Genomic DNA, 14,551 nt, shown 5'->3' with positions numbered 1-14,551 from the left:
AAGTATTTTCTGAAAGTTTCCATTCTTTGTTTGTTTCAAAATACTGTTGGTCACCTGAGCCAAAAGATGTGCATTGTATCTACTTATGAAAACCACTGCCATGCTCTGCTACTGGTTTCCAAGATAGTCTATTCATTTATGTGCACATTTCTTCTACTGCTTAAAAATATAGTTTACACAGCTTTATGCTCACTGTCTCTGGGAGATACACAGGTCAACAAATCTGGATCCTGCTCTCATGGAGCAGAGGAGAGATTGCTATTAAGATGCTGTTTCACAAAAAACCCAATGGGAGGGTGACTTCACCTAATTAGATAGTAAAGATGGGAAAGTAAAGATGGACCCATAGTCAGAGAGATTGCAACAATTTGTAAGAAAGAATAAAGTTTTGAGGGAAAATAATTAGTGATAAAGTGAGAGAAGGTAGATTTCTTAAGAAGAGAAGGATCAGTAGGGGCGAATTCAGCTAGTGAAGCAATCTGGTTGACACCATGTTAGAGGAATTCTGGTGTCTTAAATTGGTATTTTTCCAGTCTTACTCTCTGTTTCTGAAAGTAATACCTTTAAAAATTCATTTAAAAACAGGGATGATAATGTTTAAGAAAGATTAATTCAGAGGTCTGATAATCTTTCAGCTTCCAGAGCTAAACTCAGCATGATCAACACCATGTCCAAAATCCGTGGCCAGGAGAAAGGGCCTGGCTACCCTCAGGCAGAAGCACTGCTCGCAGAGGCCATGCTCAAGTTTGGAAGAGAGCTTGGAGATGACTGCAACTTTGGTAATGACTGCTTTCTCACATTTTCACTCTTTCATTTGTCCATGGGGATTTTAATGTCAGGTAGAAGCTCTATAGGAAATTATTCAAATCATTTCATATTTTGGTTCTCAATTTCAGCTCTTGTGTACATAAGCCAAAATTTGCTTGTAGGGAAATTCATTATTTTTATTTATTTAATTTTTTAAGATTTATTTATTTATGCATACAATAGCAGGGGTACAGGCCAAAGATGCAGGGGGTGAGAGGATCCACCAGAGACAGAGTGGGGAACAGAACAGACAGACTGAAACAGTGCTGAGGGAGTAGCGGGCGAGATATGAGAGGTCTGCTGCACCATGTGGGCTGCTCCCTGGACGGCCGGGGATTGAACTCGTGCTGCAGAGGCTTTGGATCGCTTCATAGTGCGGTGCTTAACCCTGCGCGCCACCAGAGAGGCCCAAAATTCCTTATTTTTAATGTGATTTGTCCTAGGGATATTCTTTGTTCTCTGATGAGATCCAAATCTTTATAAGCTGGTTGACATATCCACTTACTATGGAGTGTGTCTGGCTATAACTGAGTCTTGGGGCAAAGAAAACAGTCACAATCAGTGTGATTCAACACCCTGACCCATGAATGTTCCCTTAGATTTCTGCTCTTTTGTGTATGGAACATAATTCTACTGCCTCAGGTGAGACGTGGTGTATTCCTTCACTGCCCTCTCTTCTCACATTCTAAACACCTTCTGTTTTACTCCCTGGTAATGTGAGGTCTCAGCAAATAACCATCCTTCTTGGTTGAACCTGGCTCTCTGTTCCTGGTATTTCCTTTTGCTAAATGCATTGTCCTTAAATGAGGCCTCTATTAGAGCAACAATAGAATGGGGAAGGCTAGGGAGCTTCCCAAATTGCTTTTTAATGGAAAAGCAAATTTTTATGTTTTTTTATAAAGTGAGAGATACCATCATCCTCTTGGAGAATGATGTGAAAACTCTACAGTGAAAACTGTAATGTTTTCTGGAAAGTATATTATGTTTTCTCTTGTCTCAGTTGTCTGCAGAATACAGGTAGTAAGCCCACGGTATTAGATTGTGATTTCATTCTTCATTTTCCCCTTCCAGGCCCAGCACTTGGTGATGTGGGAGAGGCCATGCGGGAACTCTCAGAGGTGAAAGACTCTTTGGACATGGAAGTAAAGCAGAACTTCATTGACCCCCTTCAGAATCTTCATGACAAAGATCTGAGGGAAATTCAGGTACCTACAACTAGTGTTTTGGGAAGGGGGCACTTTAACTCATGCAGATGCAAGTGTCCTTTTCAATAGGAAAACATTTTTAAGCTTTCTGTGCATATTGTCGCCACTGAGCATGTGAATTGCAAGACATTCCAGTAAAATCAATTGATGGAAACCAGAAATTCAGTAATTTTTGCTTCACTCTTTTGACGGTATTACATTTGTAATGTATATTACATTTTACTTCTCCACATTTGATTTTCACTTAAAGTTTTTTTTGAAGCTCTCTCCTGAATACTATACTTTCCCTGATAATACAAAATTAAATTATTCTATGGGTTTCTGGACTGACTTTACCGCCTAAGATTCTAACTGTACCAGTTGTGAGCTTAATCTGATTTCACCTCTATATAGGTATGTAATGTTTGTTCATTCATTCTTTCAACAAATACTTGCTAAACCTGTCTGAAATTTAACTCTGTTGACTGTAAAACGGACTGCCATAATTAAACTCTCCTAGATCCCCTTATTCTAACTTTAATCTTCCTCAACCTTACCACTTTCTCAAGATCCAACAGTTAAAAAGTGGTAGACTTACTCTAAATCTAAAGTGTAACTCTGACTCCAGTGCTATGTACCCTGCCACTAACTCCAAGTTCAGTGCTTTATTCCTTCAAAGGAATAAATGTTTAGTTTGGATGAAGGCATGAAATAGAGGCAGAGCATGTACTTGGAAGGAAGGCCTTGAGTATTCTTTCACCTTTCCTTTTTACTTCTTTTTCTTTTTTATTATTAGCTAATTAAATTTTAATTGAGGTGATATTAAGATGCCCCAATTAGGTATTGCCAACATAGTGCACCCACCTCCGAATTACCCATAGTCCACCACCGTAGTCCACTGTGCTTCCTTCCCTCCTGGTTCTTACCCTCTCCCACTCCCTTTCCCCTCTGGATGCTTCAGTTCTATAGTCTACTTTCAAGGGTTAGTTTTTTTTTTTTTACAAGGGTTAATTTTTTAGCCTTGTTTTAATCTGACCCTTTGTTGGGTTCCTTTGTATGCCACGTATTAGTGACACCATCTGGTATTTGTCTTTCTCCTTCTGACCTGTTTCACTTTGCATTATACCTTCTAGCTCCATCCATGTTGCTCAAATGGCATGAGTTTATCTTTTCACCGAATGACGTTCTACTATGTATATATACCACATCTTCTTGATTCATTCTTTTGTTTTGGGTCATTTGAGTTGTTTCCATAATTTGGCTTTTATAGATAGCACTACAAAAAAACATGGAAGTGCAAGTTTCCTTTCAAAAGTGTTTTTGAAATTCTCAGGTGAATGCCAGGGAGTTGGGTTACTGGATTGTATAGAGACATTTATGGATCTCAATTTAATGTCTTTCTCATTTTTTCACATTCCAGCCCTGTTTTCATCTCCTTCCCTTTCATTCCTTACATATCCAGAATCAAGGAAAATCCAGCATTTTCTCCAGTCCATAGTAGTGAAGCACCACAGTTCTAAAGAAGAAAACGTTTTGTAGCTTTGAGAAGCTATTTTTCCATTTGTCCCTGGAAGTGTTGGGCAGAGACTGGACAGCCATGTATTAGGGGTGATGCAAGGAGGGATTCAAGCATGGTGTGGGGCATTAGATCCTTTCTAAGGATCCTTCCCAGCTAGGTTATGTGATTGAATTTCATTATCTGTCAAATGGGAAAGTCAAGCTAATCGATAGTTCCCCCAAATCTGCATCTGTCAGCTAGCTTAAGTGTTAAGATATTGATTCCTGGGCTTCCACCCTAGGTATTCTTGTTCATATTTTTAATAGGCAACTTAGTTCTTTTTTTTTTTTTTTTTGAGATTTATTTATGCATACAAGAGCTGGGGTATAGGCCAGAGGTGAGCGGGGCGGTGTGGGGAACAGGCAGACTGACTGAAACACACTGCTGAGGGGAGCAGTGGGCAAGTCAGGAGAGGTCTGCTGCACCATGTGCTCCCTGGCCATTTGGGAATCGAACTTGTGCTGCAGAGGCTGTGGATTGCTTCATAGTACAGTGCTTAACCCCTTGCGCCACCAGGGAGGTCCCAACTTAGTTATTTCTAACAGATTGGATTACTTCAAAAATAAGTTTTTTCCAGCACTAACATATTGTGGCTCTAAAGCAAGAATATCATTATTTCTCACTTTATTTCAAGGAAAGAGTTTTTCCTCTACCTTCTAACAAGACTCTATTTCTCTGGAAATGGGGACATTGGGCTCTACATGCCTGTGCTCTCCACATGTGTGGGGCATGGACACACATTCCCAGATTTTGTCATGGAAAGGAAAGGCATATTCCAGCCTGACTTTGGTTCGGCAAGAGCAGAATATAAAGGGCACTGGTAGTTCTCACAGTTTCCTCCTTGCTCTTAATTCATTTCAGGATGATGCAGTCATCTTTATTTTTCTGGTGATGAGATATTTTACAATTTAGCCTGTCTTATTTTAGAAGCAAATAGGCATGATGGGTTGTAAATAGGTCTTTTCCATTAAGCCCTTTCAAAGCATATTCCTACACTTCACTTTTTCAGCATCATCTAAAGAAGTTGGAGGGTCGACGCCTGGACTTTGATTATAAGAAGAAACGACAAGGCAAGATTCCAGATGAAGAACTTCGTCAAGCTCTGGAGAAATTTGATGAGTCTAAAGAAATTGCTGAGTCAAGCATGTTCAATCTCTTGGAGATGGATGTGAGTAACTATCCTGTGGTTTTAAATTTAATTTTGCTATTAAATCACAAGATTATTGCGTTAAAGTGTTACATGATTAAAAACATCATAATATCTGCTACACACTATCTTGAGAACATCAGAAGATTCTTTTTTTTAAAAAAATTGAAATTATAAAGAACATAGAGGAATGGTAAATTTTTTTCTTTATTCCCACAGTTGATTTAACTAGATTGTCTGCTACTAATGATCTAAATAGTAGCAATATCTATGTTGCTTATTACCAATAGTAGAAAGATAAAGGATGTTTCTGATGAACCATGTATATAAGTCCAGTAGCTTAAAAAAAATTACCCTGTTGAAATACAGTGCAGATGGACTACAAATTATAAAAGAACATCAACTATAATGCATTCTGAATTGAGTGTCCAACATAGTTTAAGCTATTCTATATTTTGAAGCAAAGTTGACATTTTCTTTCAGAAAGTCATTTCAGTTGAGATGGATGATTGTGGCATAGATTCTATATTTGGAGCATAGATGAGGTGGTTTAAAAACTAAGGTCACATTTCCAGAGTACTAAATTATTATTCATGGCTTTCGAAGGTCTGTTACCCTCGAAGCTATAAGGACATTCCTTCCTTCCCAGTACTCATGTAACAAAACCTGTTAACCAACTTTGCTGTCCTTGCTCATCCCCACACCAGCCTCATTATTTGTTTGCCAACTTTGCCAAGATGTTTATGGTGCCTTGATGTACTATTACTTAACCACTGTGGCCTGACTGGTGACTGGCAAGGGAGGCATGTTGAACATATTGAACTTTCCCACCATCCAGATACCATGTAGGGTTGTGTGTATGGGAAATAACTTGTCCATCTACTCAACAGGAATATTGAAGTCATGAGGAGTAACCTCAATCACCACACTCGTACCCTCACCCAGTGCCCCACCCTACCCCAAAACTCATGGGCAGTATTGGCTCTGTTGACATTAAGGCCTCTGTTCAACTAGATCACAACAGGAGACTCAAATTGAAGAATAACCAAAGATGCCTAGAGTTGGCGTGAACCCAGGATGTCACTTGAGGCAATACCTTTATGTTATAGATGCGAATCAGACAGGACAAGGTTTTCCATCACACCCCACTATTCCCCACAGTACTCATATGAGAAATCAATATTCACATTTTTGTTAACAGCACTAATATTGACTTAGCTTAAAAAGTATAGGGAGCTTGAGGTCATCTGTAGACAGCACAATTCACAAAAATGAGAACAGAAAACACATCTATAAAAGAATTTGGGGTCTCATTTATGAAAACATACAACACACTCGAGACTGAATTGTGTATAAATTCTGTGTTTCATTAGGTTTGATTAGAGTAGCTGAGAAAGGAACCAAAACAAGTTCATCTTATGAAACTGCTCAAAACACAAAGGGGGAGAATCCCTTTGGTGACTTGCTTCCAAGGAAGCAGTGTGCTTCACCTCATTTATTTACCTAAACCCCACAAGACATTATGGGTGAGTCATTTTATTGTAAGTATTAGGAAAAGAGATCCCTGTTACCCACTGTAAAAAGCAACACGCGCGCGCGCACACACACGTCAGTGACTAGTTTCCAGGCTCTTAGCAAAAAAATGAAAATACCAGGTTTCTCCCTCGATGTTTTAGTTATTATAGTCCTCTGTTGTAAGGTTAAAACAATTTACTATGCTATAACTTGAGTTTTTCTTGCATAGTTATTACTAGGTTTTGTTAGTATTCAAAATAACAGGAGACATACTATTGTAAAGATGCCAGTTCTTCCCCAAATTAATAAATTACTTGATCAATAAAAGCTCATTTGCATTTTCAAAATAAAAAGTATAGGGAGCAAAGCTTGGTGAATATATCCTTTTCCTATAGGAAATCAATAAAATAAGCCAAATCCTAACATCAGAAAGTTGTAGCTAAGCATGAGACTGTTTAATGGGTGTCATGTGATCTTCACAGGATTCTGACTTATGTTGCTTCTCCTCTTGGAAAGCATTTCCAAACACAAGGGTGATTTCTTATCTTTATTTGATTTGGAACCTGCAAAACCATCTTACCTGTCTTAGCTGGGCTCAGCACACAGTCATTGGCATCACCAAGCAGTGGGTTGTGTCAGGGGCAGCCCTATCTTAGGTGCCAGGCAGTAGTAGTTGCTTAAGGACAGTAATGGGTAACTAAGGTGTGATTCCCCATTTCTGCAGATTGAACAGGTGAGCCAGCTCTCTGCGCTCGTGCAGGCCCAGCTGGAGTACCACAAGCAGGCGGTCCAGATCCTGCAGCAAGTCACCGTCAGACTGGAAGAAAGGTATTTTACAATTCCACTGTATTTTACTTTTTTTTTTTTTTTGCCATGATATGAGGTGTAAGGAAGTGGAAATAATAGAAAGAATATATTTCTGCCTAAATTCCTGTTGATCCTGTACAGATAGCTAGTGGGCCATTTGTTTTTATTTTGTCCTGTGCTTTGCTTACCTTTGATCCATTGATTCTAACCCTGTGTTTATGAGAGGTGATACTTGGATTATATCTTGACTACCACCGATGGAACACCAAGGTGCTACCAATGATGATGTAATTTCTTTTTTTAAAAAAATATTTGTTTGTTTATGCATACAAGAGCTGGCGTACAGGCCAGAGATGCACGGGGAGAGGATTCACCAGAGACAGAGCGGGGAACAGAACAGGCAGACTGACCGAAGTACACTGCTGAGGGTAGCATCGGGCAAGTCGGGAGAGGTCTGCTGCGCCATGTGGGTTGCTCCCTGGCCCGCTGGGGACCGAACTCGTGCTGCAGAGGCTGTGGATTGCTTCAGTGCTTAACTCCTTGCGCCACTGTGTGGATGCTGAAGGATATAATCATCAATCTTATACCAGTCCTGTAAATGAAGTAATATTAAACCAAGTGGCTAATAACAGATGAGGCACTGAAGCTCAGGGGTATGAAATAACTAGCCCAGGGTCACACAGTGCTGCAATTGGGGTTCATGAACAGGTGTAACCTATTTGAAAGACTGTCTTTTGTCATTTTGCGTTTGTCTTGGTGGTGATACAAATCCTCCACCATAAGAGAAAGCTACCTTTGTATCCCTGTTCCATGTCCTCAGATGTGCCCCATTGGACTGTGGTAATTTATTTGGAGAATGAGTATCTCTGGAGTTGGGGCACACAGTGTGCACGCTGTATGCAGTGGTACTGCATTATGGTACTTTACTTAGATTAAGCAGGATGTTTCTGCTAACCATGTGCATATCAAGGATCACCTCAGCAACCTTAACTCTCAGCTCTTTACTAGACTAATCTCTAATAGCTGATAAGCAAACAGTGTCCTCAAGTCATTATGCTGCACTGTGGGAAAGCTCCTCATCTGTTTCCATCTGGCCAGACACTCCCTTTCCTCACTGTCTTCTTGAACTATGCATCTTCTTTCAGTGAACCCTCGTGTGAATATGTCTAACATTCTGAAGCCTCTAAGACTTTTACAATCATACGTACACTAGAACATACTAAATAAATGTGTCTTTATGAATTCTGAGCATTAAGGACCACTTTGCTTATTTTCCCCCAGAAATATGTTCAAAATCAGTATCATTCTGCTAACAACTGTATTCTTAATTCTCCCTACTCACTCTTGCAAATCTGTTGTCTGCCTTACTTAGCGAACACCTGAAACTGGAAAATACTTAGGGGTGTGCAGACTACATTTACTGACCCAGCTATCTACTTTCCTCCTGCCTGCATTCACTTTTTCCTTCCTAGATCCCACAGGGCTCAATATTCTTGGAGGAGGCAGAGTTTCCTCCTTTCCTCATACCAGTCCTCCTCAGGCTCTAGGTGGACTAGCTGTCTTCTGGAAACAACTACTGATCCATCTGGGTGTGACTCTTACCTATGTTTTGCCTCCTCCCTTACCTTCTCCAACTTTCCCATAGACAGAGGATCTCCTTCCCACCCTCACCCTGTGCATCCCTGTAGTACTTTTTCCATGTCTCTGTAACAGCATTTTTGACCCTTTTTATTTATGTTCGCTGTCCCCAACAGACCAAAGTGCACAAGGGCACAAATAGTATCTTATTAATCTTTATGTTCCTGGCATCTAGCACAGTGCATATTTGCAAAGTAAGCTCTGAATGAATGAGGTAAGAAGTAAGGGATTGAGAGAAAGGATGAAGACAGTGAGGTTATGACCATAAAAGGACATCACTAAAAGCAGAGCCAGATACATGTATGAAAACTAAAGGTCATTTTCAGACTTCCTCTCTTCCCCAGTAATAGATTGGTGTGTGACTCAGGCATTTCCTGGGTTTTATTTATTTATTTATTTTTGCCTGTCTCATTTGGCTACATGCTCTCCCTTCCCCCTTTCTCTGTCAATGCAGAATAAGACAAGCGTCATCTCAACCTAGAAGGGAATATCAGCCCAAACCACGAATGAGCCTGGAGTTTCCAACTGGAGACAGTACCCAGCCCAATGGGGGCCTCTCTCACACAGGTACCCCCAAACCTGCAGGTAAGGAGCTGAGACCTACAGAACCCAGTACATGGGTCTTGGGCACATCTTTTTAACACTTCCAAAAATTTTAGGAGCAATCCATTCTTGCTGCATAAGAAGTATACATACTGTAATATATGTCTTACAAAATTCTTCTGCCAGCTAGAAGCTCTTTACAGTAATCCTCCTTTTTTCACCCATTATATCTTCCCCCCTCCCCCATTTCTGTTTTCTCTGTAATACAATTTCATATCTGCTTTTCTCTCACTCTCCATCACCAGCACACACTAATGTCCTAACTAATACTTGATTTTGACTGTCAACTTAACATGTCAAGCATGCATGAGAGTGAATGCCCGTGGCTAGTGATGCACACATGCTCTCACATACAACCCACATGCAGCAGCTTCGGGAGTGTGTAGGGTGGGTTTCCTGAGTCAAAGAGCATAGGAGTAAATATATTTGCAGATGAATCCTGCCTCCCTTCCCTTCCCCACTCTAACCAGTTCATCTGTCCTGGTTGATACAATAAAAGCTAAAATTCATTTTGCATCAGGAATGTGGATATATACCCAACAATGTATTCTTTCACCATCACTCTCCCCACCCCTACACATGAAGAATAGATAAAACCTGTGCTTGAGACATTTCCACCTTGACATTTGCTGCATTGAAAAAGTGGAAACTATCTTATGCTGGGTATGGATTTCAAAGACCTGCAATTTTCTTCTGTTTTTCCTGTATCCCCACTGCTTATGTTCTATAGGAATTTATAAGGAGCGCAGAGGGTTTTGTGATGACAGCAGGGACCCTCTGCCCTCTGAGCTCACTGAGCTGCTCAGAGCCCCAGCATGCCAAATAGACAGCTCAACTCTTAGCAGTTAACTGGTTCTAAGGACCATTCATATAAGTTAAGTGTAACTTGCTTCTCCCTGCTGAGAAACCAACCACATATTTCACTTTGATAGACTTATTAATTTGCTGCTTTATCTAAGTAAAAATAAATTACATAGTTTCCTTCAAAACTATCTAGATGGCATGGAAGCTTTGTGCACTTGTCTGAGTTTATATGCCTGTTTGTATATGCACTCTATTAATATATTTGGCTATTTTAAGTAGATCCATTTTGAAGATACATTTCCATTCTTCATTATTTTACTCATAGTGCATTATTTTCCATATATCTTAGCTCTAGTGCACTCCTCATATTTACATATGCAACATTACATTACATATTACCACACACTTAACATTATGCATATTTCCTATACAAATTGAAAATTATTTAATTTTTTACATAATCTCATTGAATCACCAAAATACTACCATTTAGGAGCAATTTTAGACAAAGAAACTGAGTGAAATAAATTGTGCAAGGTCACACAGTGTAAGAACTTGCACTCAATGTTTACATTGTTTTGTTTTCACAACATTATAGCAGTTTTCTGGGCGCCAGAATCATTATTTTTGAAACAAATAAGAAATGGCATTGTTACTTTGAGGTTACAAAGCATTGTCCGTGAAGTCTACTGTTTCACATGTGAAGAGCTCTTAAAGTGCTAGAAGGAAAGGAATTCTGGCTGTGTTGTGCTGTTAACCTAAATCTCATTATAAACTCCTAAGTCATTCAGTCTCCCATCTCTGGGCATTGTCAGGAAGGCAAACCTTGATGAACTGTGTTGTCCATATCACAAAAATAGACGTGTTCATTTTTCTTACTGGAAATGGAAACAGGAACCCAACAACTTCCAGAAATCTGAGAAAGCTTCTGAAAACTGATAGAGGGCAGCAGAGCCTGGGGATGGGACGAGTAGAAGCAGGCAACTTGGGCAAGAAGAGAAGCGAGGGAGGGACAAAGGGCACAGCGGCCAGGCGATGCTGCAGGCTGTGGCTATGTGTTAAATCCTCCGTCTCTCTGTGTTCTTCTCTCCTGCTCTGACTCCCAGGTGCCCCAATGGATCAACCCTGCTGCCGAGCCCTGTACGACTTTGAGCCTGAAAATGAAGGGGAGTTGGGTTTTAAAGAGGGTGATATCATCACACTCACTAACCAAATTGATGAGAACTGGTACGAGGGGATGCTTCATGGCCAATCAGGCTTCTTCCCCATCAATTATGTGGAAATTCTGGTTGCTCTACCCCATTAGGATGTTTTGCTGGCTGGCTCACCTCCTCTTGACCCGGATAGTTAAGTTTAACCACTGCTTTGGTAATGCTGCTTACAACACATCCCAAGTGCAGGCCGCAGTGGTCCAAGTCATCAAGCCCCACCGAGTATCTTTGGTTGACTTGTGTGATCCCACAGAGTCATGGTGATGGGTGGTATCTTCTTAGTCTGGTGGGCATGGCATGTGCTTTTTAAATACCATCTGAGACCAGCCAGTAGTGCTGTTTACACAGTTCTCAGGAGACTGTGGGTTTTTAGACTATGACCATGAGCCACGTCACAGATAAAACATTCTACTGAAGATATTATCTATCACCCAGGGGCCATGTCAAGGTCTCAGGTTCTCCATTTAAATAGGAGAAAGGTCTTGCTTTCACACCGTCCCCTCCCAAGTATGTGAGTCACAGAATTGTGAAGAAAGTCTCCCTCACCAGCAAATTGTCTTCTGGTCTGAATGAGTTAGTCCCTTGATGCTATCAGTAGAAAAGTGTTGAGTGTGGGTGCAAAGCCTTCTCTGAAAACAGTCACTGTTGTGCCCCCCACTTCTGCCTATTTCTGAGGCACAGTTTTCTTCCCTCCCAGCTATTAAAGTCACAGGGGGAACACTCATTTTGTTTCTCAGTAAGAGAGTCAGCAATCAGCATATTGTAGGAAGTGCTGAAAAGAGGAGAGTTTCCATTATGAGGAATTGGGAAGAAATCTGCTTTCCAAGCTTACATTTCTTGCTGTACAGAAACATGTATTTAGGCCTTTTCCGAAGGTTACAGGGAAGGGGGAACAAATATCTTCACTTCAGTTTTGCTTGTGAATTACATGTTTCATGACTCCATTTGCCACAGAAACACAGGAGAAAGACACTAGAAACCATTTCCTCACTAGTCCATAGACCAAGAAACAGTAAATCTTTCCTTTCTATGTTCACCTTGTGTTCTTTGAACATCATTTGTGCATATTCTGCCCTCAATGAGGACCAAAAAAAGATGAATTTTGTGCTTAGCAGTTTAAGATGTGTGGCTGCATATGCAAAACTTTCCCAATTCAGTCATTTTTTAAGAATTTCCATTCCTTCTATCTCATCTTCATTTTTTGTGTACAGTGCTGTGAGTAAGCTTATGAGTATTTCTTTCTTTTGGTATCAGTCATTAAAGTCCTGTTAGGTATCCAGAGTTCTATTTATCTAGCTGTACAGATTCTTTTAGAGGTTTAATGTGCTGCTTCGGATGTGCCACCTGCGATAGTGGATCATGTGGAGTGAAAGGCAAATCTTACTGCTTAATATATAAACTCTTACACGGGAAGCATTGCTGTTTCCAATAAATATTGCTGAAGACAGAATTAAAGACTCTGGTCCTTATTTTGTGTCGGTTCTTTGAGTCTGACTGTGGGTGTATTGGGGTTTGATTTAGTTTCTGTCTAGTACATCAGAACCAGATATGGTTCCAAGCTCAGATCTACTCTGTAAGAAGGAAATATCTGTTACCAAGAAGCCAGCTAGCCTCAACACTGGAAACAGCTTGGTAACCACAGAAAAGAGATTTAGGACAGCACATCAGAAAGTGGAGAGAAGAGGTCTTCAAGACATTAAGAGAAATCATCGATGCCAGTATCATTTGGAAGAATATAATGTTCAGAGTGGCAAATAAAATACATCATTCCAACCAGTTTCTTGTTGTCATTAATACTTGCAAAAAATATATAGATTTGGAAATAGATTGTCCAAAAGCCATCATTCATTGCTCTTGATAAGTATGTGTGGGCTGGGGACGAGTGAGTGGAAATAGGGGAGCAGGGCACACAAAATGTGTATTTTCTGAACCCCTGAGAAAACAAGTATGTTCTTTAAATACTTGGTTCTCTTTTGATATATCCTTCCATGCTAAAGCCAGTGATCCAAATGTTCTCATCTAACATATACTTCCCTTCTAATATACTGATTTTTATAGTGAAGCACTCTAACATGAAAATAATTTTGCTTGCTACATGAATTAGAATATTATATATCAATTCTTAAAATCAATTTTGAAAAGAATAATGATATCATGAATGGACAAAATCCAGAAAAAATAACACATGATGTCTTTAGTCAATAAGTGAATTTATAGTGACGATATAAAATCAATATTCAAAAATTATTTTACTTCTACTTATCAGTAACAATGTATAAGGCAATGTTGCTTCAATTAGAACATAATATAAAAAGGATTAAAACATATTTACAAAGGGATCAAAAAATCAAACCCATAGATAAAAAAAATCTTAAGAATTATAAAAGATTTTTAATTAGAAAATTTTAAAGCATGCTTGAGAAGAAATAAAGACCTTAGTAAATAAAAAAATAATTTTCCTGAAGATGATTATTTTCCCCTAGCTTCTCTTTGATTAAGTAGACAATTAAAATGACATAGGCAAGAATTGACATTTCCCTGCCTGTGTCTAATAAGTAGCCTATATTCTAGAACATGCCAAGTCCTTTTCTGCAGAGGCTTAGTAATGCCTTGGGAAATCAGGATTATCCTGAGGATTATCAGGCTCTATTTTTAAGACAACCTGTATTCTGGATGGGACTGTGAGGGCACTTTTAAGCTTACATTCCTAAAACCATCTATTAACTAGATTAAAAACTATGCAGACTGAGTTTCATTCCCTGGGGATGTTGCTGGTGACTTGATGCTGAAGGCAGAGGAAGACTGAAGCCTCCTTTTGGAACCCTCTCTGATGTTTAATGAAGACTTCCTGGGCTGCATGGAAGGGTAGCCACACCAGCAATATCTATGCCCACCGATTAGGGACCTGTTATCAAGCCCATATTAAAAGAGCTATCAAGGGAAAGAACAAAACCAGTGAATACTAATCACTTAAAAGGCGGGCCACTGAATGTCACTCAGCTATCATGCATGCATGCCTGCCTAGGCGGTGGCACTCTTCACTTGTGGCAGGAAAAGCTGTAATTCATAACAGAATTGGAGCAGGTTGTCTGTTTTAGAGGCATAAGAGTGGAGAACAGCATCTCAGTACCATTTTTTTCAAAGAGAAACCCCAAACCCCCTTGTGTACCACCCTATAGATTAGTTGCTACTAGTCACCCACAAATAGCAAGACTAAGATTTTGGGAAGTTCCTTCAGGTGAGAAATAACAAAGGGGTCCACATTAGTGAGGGAAAG

The 14,551-nt window shown here is 39.8% G+C and overlaps 1 protein-coding gene across 1 annotated transcript in view; it reads left to right on the top strand.

The window, feature by feature from the left end:
- The window catches only part of SH3GL2 (SH3 domain containing GRB2 like 2, endophilin A1), a 183,280-nt gene extending 170,556 nt beyond the window's left edge, over window positions 1–12,724 (top strand). The window contains exons 4-9 of the mRNA XM_037494013.2: window positions 636–779; window positions 1,879–2,012; window positions 4,559–4,717; window positions 6,936–7,039; window positions 9,111–9,241; window positions 11,170–12,724. Of these exons, the coding sequence (XP_037349910.2) occupies window positions 636–779; window positions 1,879–2,012; window positions 4,559–4,717; window positions 6,936–7,039; window positions 9,111–9,241; window positions 11,170–11,369 (872 nt within the window). The 3' untranslated portion in view covers window positions 11,370–12,724. The remainder of the gene's footprint in view (window positions 1–635; window positions 780–1,878; window positions 2,013–4,558; window positions 4,718–6,935; window positions 7,040–9,110; window positions 9,242–11,169) is intronic.
- Window positions 12,725–14,551: the final 1,827 nt, after the last annotated feature.

Source organism: Talpa occidentalis, unplaced genomic scaffold (genome assembly GCF_014898055.3).
Source record: "Talpa occidentalis isolate TD23 unplaced genomic scaffold, MPIMG_talOcc4v2.1 talOcc4.7, whole genome shotgun sequence".
NCBI lineage: Eukaryota > Metazoa > Chordata > Mammalia > Eulipotyphla > Talpidae > Talpa > Talpa occidentalis.
Note: the sequence above shows the minus strand (reverse complement) of the source record. Positions and strands in the feature narration are given on the sequence as shown.